The sequence below is a fragment of the Microtus oregoni genome, unplaced genomic scaffold (genome assembly GCF_018167655.1).
Source record: "Microtus oregoni isolate MIOR12 unplaced genomic scaffold, Mior012 000000F_ref0000247, whole genome shotgun sequence".
Taxonomy (NCBI): domain Eukaryota; kingdom Metazoa; phylum Chordata; class Mammalia; order Rodentia; family Cricetidae; genus Microtus; species Microtus oregoni.
The window spans coordinates 52,577,840-52,590,177 of NW_024543059.1; the positions used below are offsets into that span (position 1 = coordinate 52,577,840).

At 39.5% G+C, this 12,338-nt stretch overlaps 1 protein-coding gene across 1 annotated transcript in view; it reads right to left on the bottom strand.

The window, feature by feature from the left end:
- Positions 1–5,153, bottom strand: part of Lrriq3 (leucine rich repeats and IQ motif containing 3) — an 85,218-nt gene extending 80,065 nt beyond the window's left edge. The window contains exons 1-2 of the mRNA XM_041656177.1: positions 4,905–5,153; positions 3,663–3,986 (exon numbers count right to left, since the gene is read on the bottom strand). Coding sequence (XP_041512111.1) covers positions 3,663–3,986; positions 4,905–5,153 — 573 coding nt within the window. The remainder of the gene's footprint in view (positions 1–3,662; positions 3,987–4,904) is intronic.
- Between the last annotated feature and the right edge of the window lie 7,185 nt (positions 5,154–12,338).

Consider the following 12,338-nt stretch of genomic DNA (forward strand, 5'->3'; position numbering starts at 1 on the left):
CCATGATGCAAAATGTAGATTAATATCAATGGGCTAATTTAAGTTATAAGAGCTAGTGGGAAAAGTCTAAGTTATAGGAGGGACTTTAAAAATTAATAATAAGTCTCCATGTGGCTTTTGGTGAGTGGCACCCCAACAAAAAGTCTGTCTACATATGGCACCGAACATGGGGCTCAAATATACAAACACAGAGTCTTAGAAAGCTAAGAAAATTTCTGGGCAACGAGCCAGATGTGGCAGTTTAGTCCTGCTGTCTCTCAGGCAGTCCAGTCCTCAGTAAACAGAGGTGTGGGTATCAGCAGCTTCCTGCAGGGTGTAGCCAGCAGCCAGCTCCATTTGCTAAGCTGGGCCATGAAACAGCTGACATGGCAATTTAAGATTTGTCTCACATGGTCAGAGAATGCTGCAGTTGCTCAGTAAAGACAGATTCGGACAGAAAAAAAAATTCTGAACAGGTGGTAGTGTTTTTAAAAAAAATATATATGTAGGCTTAAAAAATGAAAACAAAATACATGTCATAGAAAATTAGTTTATAAATAATAAAATAAACCCTTTAAACAGCAAATAAAATTATATAAGAATAATAAGCCACATAAAGATGGAAAATACGCAGAGTCTGCATCCTTTATGAATTTATGTTAACTTTGAATTTTTTTCATGCTGATGAGTGAACAACAGCTGCCGAAAGACAATGGACTTTTCCTTCAAGTTTAAATACTTTAACAAAAGAAAACAAGTTTAGAATTCACTTTAGGTCACAATCAAAGGCAAGTAAGAACTACCTATTTTATTAAGTTAAGAACAAAACTTTGAACTACTACAGGGTTATTTCTACTGTAAAAAGCATACACTCCTTACTCTGCACACTCATGCTCTCCTCCTTTACAAAATGGTAACCCTTGAGAGTGTATGGATAATGTTCATTGTTTCTAATTTTCATATTTCTTTTTATTCATTATATAAGAGCAATGTTATATTTCAAAATACATATTTCAAACAATACTCAACAAATGTCTCCATAAACTCACATGTATTCCTTCTTAAGTGTATTCTGCTAAGTCTCTCCATGATCAGTTAGTGACTAAAGAACCCTGTCTATAGCAGCACTGTCCACTGAGAAGGCCAAGCCTATGCCACTGTGCCCCAAATCTCCCAGTTCATCCACAGCGCTTCTGAGCCTAGAGCTCAGGGCTGGCTCCATGAGTACAGTCTTCTGCATAGACTTTCTCCAAAACAGTCTGTAGCTACTATTGAGTTTGTTCTTTGACCATTTCATACATTCTTATTATTACACCCATCTTCCTCCATCCTCTATTAGCCCCCTCTTTCCAATAAGACCTACACATATTCAGAACTTTGTGCTGTTTGCTTTGTTTTTTATTGCATTGCATACAACAGAGACATCTGTGTGATCATGGGGTTAGAACTCTTCCCTGGAGTCAGTCTTGTGGCCCCTTAGTGCAGAAGTGAAGACAGGGATTTCCCTTCCCTGGACTCTAGCAGTAAGTAGTGATTCAGAAGCAAGGGGAGGCCCTAGGAATCTCTCCCTAAAATATTATTGACTTCAAAATGCTTTTTAAACTACTTCGCATTTCTGAAATTTTAATCTTTTTACTGTTCATTCAAAATGTTTTCATCCCTGCGTCCTATTTACTGCAAATAAAGCTTTCCCTATGCTCTGTAGATGTCTGGGGACACAATCTAGAGTGACTATAGTGGCAGCCACACTGCCCACTGTCCTTTTACTCCGGGCACTTCTAGGCTGTGAGATTCTCAGTCTGGAGCGGTTCTTTCACACTTCCTGCCTTTCAAAACACTACTTTAGTGTTTTTCTTGGGCCCATTAAAACTTTTTACATTTTCTTTTTAAAAATTATTTTTCTTTTACCAACACGATGGTAATTGCTGTGTCTTTGCTTTTCTTCTCACCTCCCAAGATCAATTTCCTTTTATCCTCACTGGTTCCAGTGCTTCCTACATACAAAGTGAGAATATGCTTCAAGGGCTTCTCATTAGCTCAGTCTTTATTGATCCCTCCATGGTCCCGAGCATGTTTGGCCTCAACTATGACTTCAAGCAGATAACTTGGTTCACAGCACAAGCCCAGAACATTCCCTCTGAATTTTAGCTCTTCATTTCCAGGCATATTTGATCTTTCCCCCATCAAAACACAAAACAAAAGCAGAATGGAACAGGATCAATTTCAGATTTCTCCTGCACGTTTACACGTAGGCATTTTCCTTGATGCCAGTCACTAAGGTTCAAAGTATTAGAAACTTTGAAGTTTGAGTCCTTCCTTCTCCTCCCACATTCTATGTGTTAAGCATAGACCATTAAATATTGTCACTCTTCTTGTGATAGGACGCCAGTTGGAGGACCCTGAAAAGGAGACAGACTCAAATTCACAGCTTTGTGCTGCCCTATCTGGCAATGGCTTGGCTTTTAATGCTCACAGTGCTCATCTTCTGTGCAAAGGAACAGCCCTCCCTTGTCAAAGGAGATGCTTTTCAGCAAGGCCTTCTTATTCATTCACGCTGAGGAGCCTAACTTTCCACACCTTTTACTTTGCTAATTCCTTCTTTTCCCTTCCCTCCCTTCCCCCTGATTTGTCCTCTCCAGCAAATACTTTTCTTTAAAAAAATCATTTTAATACTTTTATTCAAAAATATTTTTTAATAAATTTTCTTTAATGAACTTTGGCAGGGCTATCCATGTATAGACCACACAGCATGGGAGAATGGCTGTATTTGCAGCCAGGCTAAGGCGGTAGCTCACGTACTAAGAAGGTGAGGCTCTCCACTCTGATCCTTGGTTACCCCTTCTGTCTCACTCCCCAGACTTTTCATTACTTCCTTAAAGGAACCTTCATCCTTGAAGACATGACACACACTACCACCACTGGGCAGAATCTAACTGATTCCCGGCCTCAAGAGTGCAGGTTAAGACACGGGGCTCAAAACCGACCTCACTTTTATCTTAATTATTAAAAAATAATTACCGAACCCCAAATGCATTCAACTAATATTGTGAAACCTTATTCTTCCTCATAATATGTAAGGGCTATAGGCAGTTACAGCACAGCCTTGCAGCTCTGCGCTCAGCTCCTCAGGGTAGGGGCACACATGCCCTCCCGGCTCCATCACTCTTCATATACATTCCTTATTCTGCCTCGGATTCCATCTATAAGTGTAGCCATGTAACACACATGCTTTTGGTCAGTGACAGACCACATGTGCAGTGATGGTCTTACGAGGACACATCACCTTGTGGTGTCACAACGGTCTTCATCTGTTTGACAGTGCTGGAATCACCTAGTCATCCCTGAGAAAGCAGTCTACTGCTGTGCCTGTCCCATCTGAAAACACTTCCCTGCAAATCCATGCAGACGCTGTCCTCTGTGTAATTAATGCTTTCAAAGAGCTGCAGAGTTGAGCCTTCCTCCCAATTTTAGCCACTCTAAGATTCAAGGGCTATGAAGAATGGTTATCTTTTTAAGTCTATACAACAATGTGTAACCTCAGGGCTTTGAGTTTTCAGTAGTGAATATTTCATAAAAGATACAAAACAATACTGTTAAACAGATTACATATTTAAATATAGTATTTAGAGCTAAATTTTATACCTGTAACTGATCATAAAGGAATCATTCATTGAGTGAGTTACCTTTATCAATGCCGGGCAAAGGTTAAAGAATAGCCTGTGGTTGAATGTTTTAAATCTCTCCGGAAGATGCCAGTTCTGAATGATTTCTTCATCAGATATAACATGGTGGTCCAGGGCTTTGAGAGGCCAGATACTATTGACAAGAACATGTCTGTAGCCTTTCTTAAGACTCACCGGGCAATCAAACATGGTCAGTCCTATGAGACTTGCACAAGCGGCTAACACACAGATGTTCTTCAGCTTGGCAAAACCATTGTCATGAAGATAGAGGAGTTTTAGGTTCTTGAGTCCACCCCAAAAATTTCGATCTGGAAGAGTCTTTATCTGAAATAATATTTAAAATATCTATGATTCATAAAGTCTGCAAGGAAAAATGGTGAAACATTTAATATCATTTAAAATTCAATATTTTGCAAATGTCGATTGCCTAATAAAACTAACATTTCCAATTCTCCAAATGATGACTGCAAAGACATGACACACCAGGAATTTGAAATAAGCTGGAATCAATAGCATAATAGATGTATAGCCATACTCACAGGCATATATAGATATGGATCTTTCTGTGGAAAGTACTGAGGACAATTCCAGTTAAAGTTACTCACATCAGAATTGCGGACTCATCTGCACTGTACATTGAAGATGTAGTCATATGGTGCTGAAGGGGTGGCTCTGTGCTAGGAGCTCCCCTGCTCTTCCAGCAGACCCAGAACCACTCTCACTGACAACGCCCAACTACCCATAATTCCAAGGCATCCACCATGCTCCTCTGGCTTCCATGGGCACCCCCATTCACACAGAGATACATACAAAAACATACATGAAAATAAAACAAAATAAACCTTGAAAGAAAAATGATGTAAAAGGAAGTCAAACAGCCTAGGAAGACGGCTCAGTAACTGAGAGTGTCATTGCACTTCCAATGACTCCCATTCAGTTCCCAGGACCCCTGCAACTTCAGGTACAGAAACCTGGACGCCCTCTTCAGGCCTTTGTGCGAAGCCACACACATTTGAAATAGATACAGAGAGAGTCGATACATATATAATTGAAAAATACAAAAAGCAAAACATATCGTACATTTTTATATATCATTTAATTTTTTATTACGTGTTATAGTTTATGTATTTGAGCCTTATTTGTATATAATTTTAAGTTTTTCATTATATTTTCAATGGCTGGGAAGAGTGTTATAGATTAACAGGGCAAGTTTACTGACATATGAAAGCAGTTAGTGCTTACCTGGTTTCCATGGAGATCAAGTTTAATGAGCTTTACGCAGCTCTGCAGGGGCTGGATGTCAGTGATGAAGTTGTTCGAGAATATGCAGACTCTCAGAGAGATGCAGGACTGCAGGTTTTCCATGGACTTCAGGTGGAGGCCATTGTACTTTACAAATACAAAGTCCTTCTGATCTTCTATTATATTCTCATTGTAGTGACTCCACTCTTCATGGCTGGTGAGCTCTTTTGTGATTGTCCCATGAAACATCTACAAAAATGGAGATAAATATTTAAGAATGACACTGAGAGGTTAAAGAATTGGCTCAGCAATTCAAACCACTTGCTCCTCTTCCAGAAGACCTGAGTTTGATTCCCATCACCAACATGGCAGCTCAAACTGCCTGTAATTCTAGCTCCTGGGATCTGATACTCACTTGGTGACCACCAAGGATACCCACATGCAAATGCTGTATGCACATATACAAAACACAAACACAAAGTTACACATAAATTTTAAAGACATAAATATTTACAAAGAATTACTTTCAAGTTTTAAATATTTACCTGAAAAGAAAACACAATATTATCTATCATGATAATAAAAATGGTAGAATAATTAAAATAAAAATATTTAAACCCTATAGCATCTTCTATTCCACAATATCTTAAATATCTAATGCTGAAAAATTACCACTGTCCTCACCAACAAACTTGACTTTCCACGTAGGTGAGAACACACAATTTACAACAATATCATCTCTAGGGAAGACATCAGACAAAGGCAGATAAACTCCACATAATGTAGCATACATCACTGTCCTGGTTTAGAGCCAATGATTGATAAACAGTACTCTCAAGTATTAGTAAGTTGATAAAAGATCACAGCCATAGGAAGTGCATAGTGAAAACCACCCTCACAGATTGACGATTCCTAAATTGTAGCCGTCACAGTGTGTGTCCTATGTGTCCTCAATGCTCTGTCTATCAGCAAAACAGGATTCAGTCTTATAAAAACATTTGACTATAAAATTTTATTAGTTCTTTATTCTATAACTTTTTATGCCACCTTCCATATCCATGAACTTGCCCTCACTGTGGGGTAATTTCACATTTCATAGAAGGCAGTTAGACATCACAGAAAGATCTATAAGCATAAATAACATACTTGGTGGTTTTTTTCAAGATAAACTCTCCTTCCTATTAGAACCAGTTTCTACCAAGAGCAGATAAATTATTCTACATGATCCAGATAAAATAAATGCAAAATTTATATGAAGTTGCTATCAAGACAAAAAATAATATCATAACCTAACACTATAATCCTCAAACTCTAGAGTCACCTACATAATTTAATATCCTGACCTAACACTAAAATCCTCAAACTCTAAAGTCACCAAAATAATTTATAAATAGGTGATTCAAGAAATCCTAATCTAGTGCATCAGGGTCCCAGAGCTAAAGATTTAGGGTCTTTTAATCAGACAATTCATGGACATTTTGACAGATTAGCTCACATTACAAATGAATCACCCTTGCAAATTTAAAGCCACAGACCTGGGATGAGTAGATGTATTCACTATAATGCAGTAGGTTCTGTAGACTCTAAAATGCAGGCTGTATCTATATTGGGCCTTATTTGTTTGTTTTAATTATACAACTATAGAAGCCTCTCCCTTAGTTTTTCTTCCAAAGATCCACATTTTTTCCATTTTAGTGTAAAGTTCAGATGACAAGGGTTTATGAGCACCATGTACCTGACAAACCAGCATAACATGTCTCAAAGCAGAAAATTAGATTCTTTCACTTGGAACCAATAACTGTTCCACAAAGAATTGTAGAGTGAGAGTCATATAATAAGTGTGCTATTTTTATTATGATCATCATGTGTTTTTTAAATATTTTCATACAGTATAATTTCATCATATCTTTCCCCTTTCCCAACTCCTCCAAAACCCCTCTCCTCAACTTCATCTTCTCTCTAAAACACACACACACACATACAAGCATAAACACACACACACACACACACATACAAGCATAAACACACACACACACACAGGCACATACAAAAAGAAAGCAAAGCACATGTACATACACAAAACAAACAGAAAACATGAAATCTTTTTTGTGTGGTCAACTATTCCTACAAGTGTTTAACTGGGCTTATGTCTTCAGTGATAGTCTGTATGACAGTAGATTCTGATGGCAGAATGGATGGCTGAGAACCTCTATCCTGATCTGTAGTGGGAGGCACACTGAGAAATGATGTGTGAAAACCCACTCCAGATGACTGACATCCTCCAACAAGGTCACATCTCCCAGTTTTTCCAAATGTTCCACTATCTTGGGACCAATTATTCAAATCTATGAGCCTACGGGAACCATTGTCATTCAAACTCCCACAGTGCTGGAAGGCACTATACATGCCGCCCAAGGAGTAAAGTTAGCAATCACACCCAGCTGTGAACCCTGGGAGCTGCAATTGTGGCCTTCCTACAAGATATACCCCCTGGCTCAACAGTGTCTCAAATCATATGGTAGTAACCAACTACTTTAAAATTTTTACTTAAGGCCCCCTCTATTAGGTAGAACCCATGCCTGACACTGTTATGAAAGCAAAGAACAAGAGACTATGTAGGCCCTGGGCCCTAGAGGAAAAGCTACTACTACTACTCTGATAAATAAACACAGCAGGAAAAGGACTCATGAGCCGGGCGGTGGTAGAACACACCTTTAATTCCAGTACTCAGGAAGCATAGGCAGATGGATCTCTGTGAGTTCGAGGACAGCCTGGTCTACAGAGCTAGTTCCAGGACAGGCTCCAAAGCTACAGAGAAACCCTGTCTCAGAAAACAAAACAAAAAAATAAAAGAGAAAAAGAAAACAACTCTTAATGGCACATTGCTATCCTCACAAATCAGTGTCTCACTCAACCCTCATCAGAGAAGCTTCCTCTTGCAGGAGACAGTACCTAATAACATGGTTCGATAACTGCAGGTGTAAGAGACTTTAGAATACTCTGCCCTAAAGAGAGTGTCTGTTCCACCCCTCTGGTGGCAGATATTTTTTTTCTGCTTTAGGCCAACAGAAACATTGAGAAGTATAGCCTCCCCATCATGACTTGCCACATCAAGTGCTCCTTTCTTGGCATCATGAAATAGTGTGGATTTGTTTTAGTGAAGAATCAGGATCTGCCGGTTACAACTAAAGTACTTATCTTACAACAGGGTCCACACTTGTCAATCACTATGCAATAGCATTAGTTATTAGTGTATCATATGGGTATTACTGTACTGATATCTACAGTGTCCTTAACCTTTCATCCACTTGCTGTCAAGCTCCCAACAACCTAGATTTTTAAACTGTTTCCATACCTTTATATCTGTCATAATTATATGTGTATGAAAAATATAGCAAAACTGTATATATGACATAAATTTGTCATTATAAGAAGTTAAGGGTATATGGGGCTGATCTAATGGGAGCTCACCAAGGCCAGCTGGACTGTGACTGAAAAAGCATGGGATAAAACCGGACTTTCTGAACATGGTGAACAATGAGGACTGATGAGAAGCCAGGGACAATGGCACGGGATTTTGATCCTACTTCATGTACTGGCTTTGTGGGAGCCTAGCCAGTTTGGATGTTCACCTTCCTAGACATGGACGGAGGGGGGGCGGACCTAGGACGGAGGGGGGCGGACTTTCCACAGGCAGGGAACCCTGACTGCTCTTTGGACTGGAGAGGGAGAGGGAGAGGAGTTTGGGGGGAGGGGGAGAAGGGTGGGAGGAGGGGGAGGGAAATGGGAGGTTGGGAGGAGGCGTATACTTTTTTTTCCTTTTCTCAATAAAAAAAATTAATAAAAAAAAGTTAAGGGTATATTAAATACATCCAATTAGATTCCCCTTTGACTTAATAGTGTGCATTTTTAAGCACTCTTGATATTTTTTCTTTTTTTATCAGCCCTGTGAGAATTTTCTATTTTGATCCCATTAACCCCCTCCCCCAATACCTCCCTGATGGACGTCCCCTTCCCTACCAACCCAACTTTGTACCTGTTTTATTTTCACTCATCACGGGCAGTTGTGCTGCCCATATATACTTGCCCTTGTGTCGCCTTCCACTAGCATGTGGTCAGCCCACAGAGGGTGCACGCTTAGAGAAAAGTGTTTCCCAGAAATACCAATTACCAATAAATAGCTCTTTAGCTAGAGCAGGGACCCTCCCCCACTTCCCTTACCAGTGCTGGAATTGTTCCTGGGCGTCCTTGACAGATCTTAGGCATTCTTTCACAATTGCTGAGTGTTTGAGTGTTCGTATGTTCCTATGCTGAGAGCAACTGCCCTGCTGTGTTCATAAAACACTGTTTCATTACAATGGTCCACAGCCATGACTCTCACCCTGATGTCACCCCATCTTCACAATGACCCCTGAGCTTTGGGAGGGGGTTTAAGATGGGTGTCATTTAAAGCTGAGTACTGTTCTGAGTATCTTTTTCTCTGCACCTAACCAGCTGTGGGTTTCTGTTAATTGCCATCTATTGCACCAAGAAGTTTCCCTGAAGAGAGATGAGAGATGCCCTAACCTATGGTATAATGATGTTGTTATGAGTCACTAATATTTTCCGTTTAGCAGAGTAATGGTGGTACGTTTTCCAGTGAAACTCATTTTTGGCTATAAACGTGGCTCAGTAGGCAAATACCTGCCTACTATTCCCACATACCTCTTTTGATGGCCAGCATTTAATATAACTCACTTTTAAAGTATACAGAAACATTACATTTCATGGATATGGTGTATTTTACCAATCCAATCACCTATTAAAGAGATTTTAGCTGACTTAAAGCTTGGGAGATTACAAATGAAGTTGATACAAACATTCACAGGTTTTCATGTACACATTACATTTCAATTCATTTGGATAAATATCAACGAGTTTACTTTCTGGATCATATAGTATGGTTTATGTGATGAACTGGCTCTCTTTGGAATCAGCTGTTTCCATCAGCAACAAGCTGAGAAATTAATCCTCCACATTCTTATTAGTATTTGGTGTATCGGTATCAAAGCCAGTCTGATGGCTACACAGAGGTACCTCACTTTTAGAGTTTACAATTCCCACAGATAGATGATGCTGAACATCTTTCTCTGTGCTTGTCTGCCACCTGAGTGTGTCCTTTGATGAGGAATTTTCAGCTCCTCTGTCCAGTTTTTGTTGGCTGTTATCTTCCTATTGAGTGAGTACCTTGCATTGTTTTGATGTCAGTCTTTCATCACTCATGTGTTTTACAATGTTTGCTCCAAGACCGTCACTACACTGGCCATTTTCTTAATTTTCTTTCTTTCAACCTGTAAACTCATATCTTCTAAAGATGCTTTATACAAACATCATCCATCCACATACAACATCAAGGCTCTATCTTTCTATCCAAAGTGACTTTATGCTTCACTGTATCAGTAAACAAATAATGCATATATAGACTGTGTAATTTTATATATTCCTATCACTGTATATAAAGCTTTTATTTAAAGTTATTTACCATACTGATTATTCCATCTTTTATTTCAAAATGCATTTCAGACAACGTCATATAGTTATTAAAACAGATTTATCTCTCTTTTTTTCTTGAAGTTCATTGTGTGTGTGTGGGGGGGGGTCATCAACTGAACATGGTTGACATATCAAAGCCACAGCCTTAAGGAAAACTGGCTGACCCTCTTCCCGCAGCTATGAATTATCCATAGCTACTCTGCTAGGGGTGGGACTTGTACAAGTTTTAACAACGGAGCTAGAAAATGCACCTACTGGTGCAATAGTGAAAAGAATTTCACGGGGGAAATCAACAACTTTCTGATTTGAATTTCAAGATTTAAGTCACCTTCCTAGATGGAGCTCATACCTGACACCAAGAATCTGTGGTCAGACAGGTCACAGGGCTCTACTGGAGAAGCTACTACTGTCAGTCTTCTATTGATAATCTCCATTACCCCATTTCCTCCCAAGGCTGAGGGATCACCGTGGAAGGGAAGTAGAAAGAGGTGAGAGCCAGATGCAACAGGGCAGCTGTGCCAGGCTGTGCAAGCTGCACAAGCTCTGCTGGAGCTCAGGACAGAGAGAAGTCCAGCATGGAGAGGGAGGTGGGCATGATGCCTATATGATATTTTTAATTTGGTTACTGTAGTGGTTTGAAAGAAAATGCCCCCCATATGCTTATAAGCAGTGGCACTGTTAGGAGGTGTGGCCTTCTTGGAGTAAGTGTGTTTCTGGGGGTAGGATTAAGGTCTCAGATGTTCTAGCCACACCCAGTGAGGCATCTCTTCCTGCTGCCTGTGGATCAAAATTTTGAACACAGCTCCTTCTCTAGAACCATGTCTCCCTGTGTGCCACCATGCTTCCTGCCATGATAACGAACTAAACCTCTGAACTGTAAGTCAGTCCCAATTAAATGTTTCCTTTATAAGCATTGCTATGGTCATGGTGTCTCCAGAGCAATTGCTACGCGAACTATTAAGACTATTTGTTTTCAACTTATAATGTGTTGTACTTTAATATGTAGGCCTTTTGACCTTTAATATTCTGTTTGGCTCTGAAAAGAGTTCCACAGCTGAAAAACAAAGAAAGAAAAGAAAAACACTCCATCAGTATTCTGAGAACTCACAAAATTTTTTAGCCAGACCTGTCTTGATCTCCAGAGCTACACACATAATGCACACAGACACACGAGTAATTTCTACTATATAGGCATACATGTTTCGTCTACATATCCAATATTAAATTAAAGGAACCCTCTTACAACTTTTCTATGCTTCCCCATATATGGCTTTCCTCATCTCATTAATCCTCCATCTAGGGACAGATGTTGGTTTTGCCTGTGGAATGTTTCTAGCATCTAGGCAATTTCTCACCATTCCCCATGATAATCTTTTAAATTTCCACTAAATCTTTCCTGTTGGCACTTCGGTAGCCTCCAAATAAGGCTGTCTGCTTGTATTCTCACCCAACGCACCGATACCTTTACTCCGATTCACTCAAGAGTCAGAATCACAAATCTGACTTCTATTGCTGTTACTCTCAGACCCTTTAGCTTTCAAGAGTTTCTAAGTTTCCTTCAAAAAGAATGTACTGTGAAGTAGTCATCTTTCCCCACAAATGTCCCGCCTTCAAATACAGAATTAAAGGCTAAAGTCAAGGCATTAAATAAAAGGGGAAAAAAAAACAAAAAAAAAAACTAAGCTTACTTAGAAAATTAGTTAAGTTCAAAGGAAATTGCTTTGCAGAATTCTGAGCAAGACTTTAATGAAGGGAAACTTCTCAAGCCAAATAGCAGAGGATGATAGAATTTCTGGGTTTGATACTGAAAAGCTGTCCTTAAATGTTGTTACTAGATGCTGTGTGTCAGAATGGGGAGATTAGCCTGTAGAACTCGTTATAAACTAGGCATTCGACAAGAGA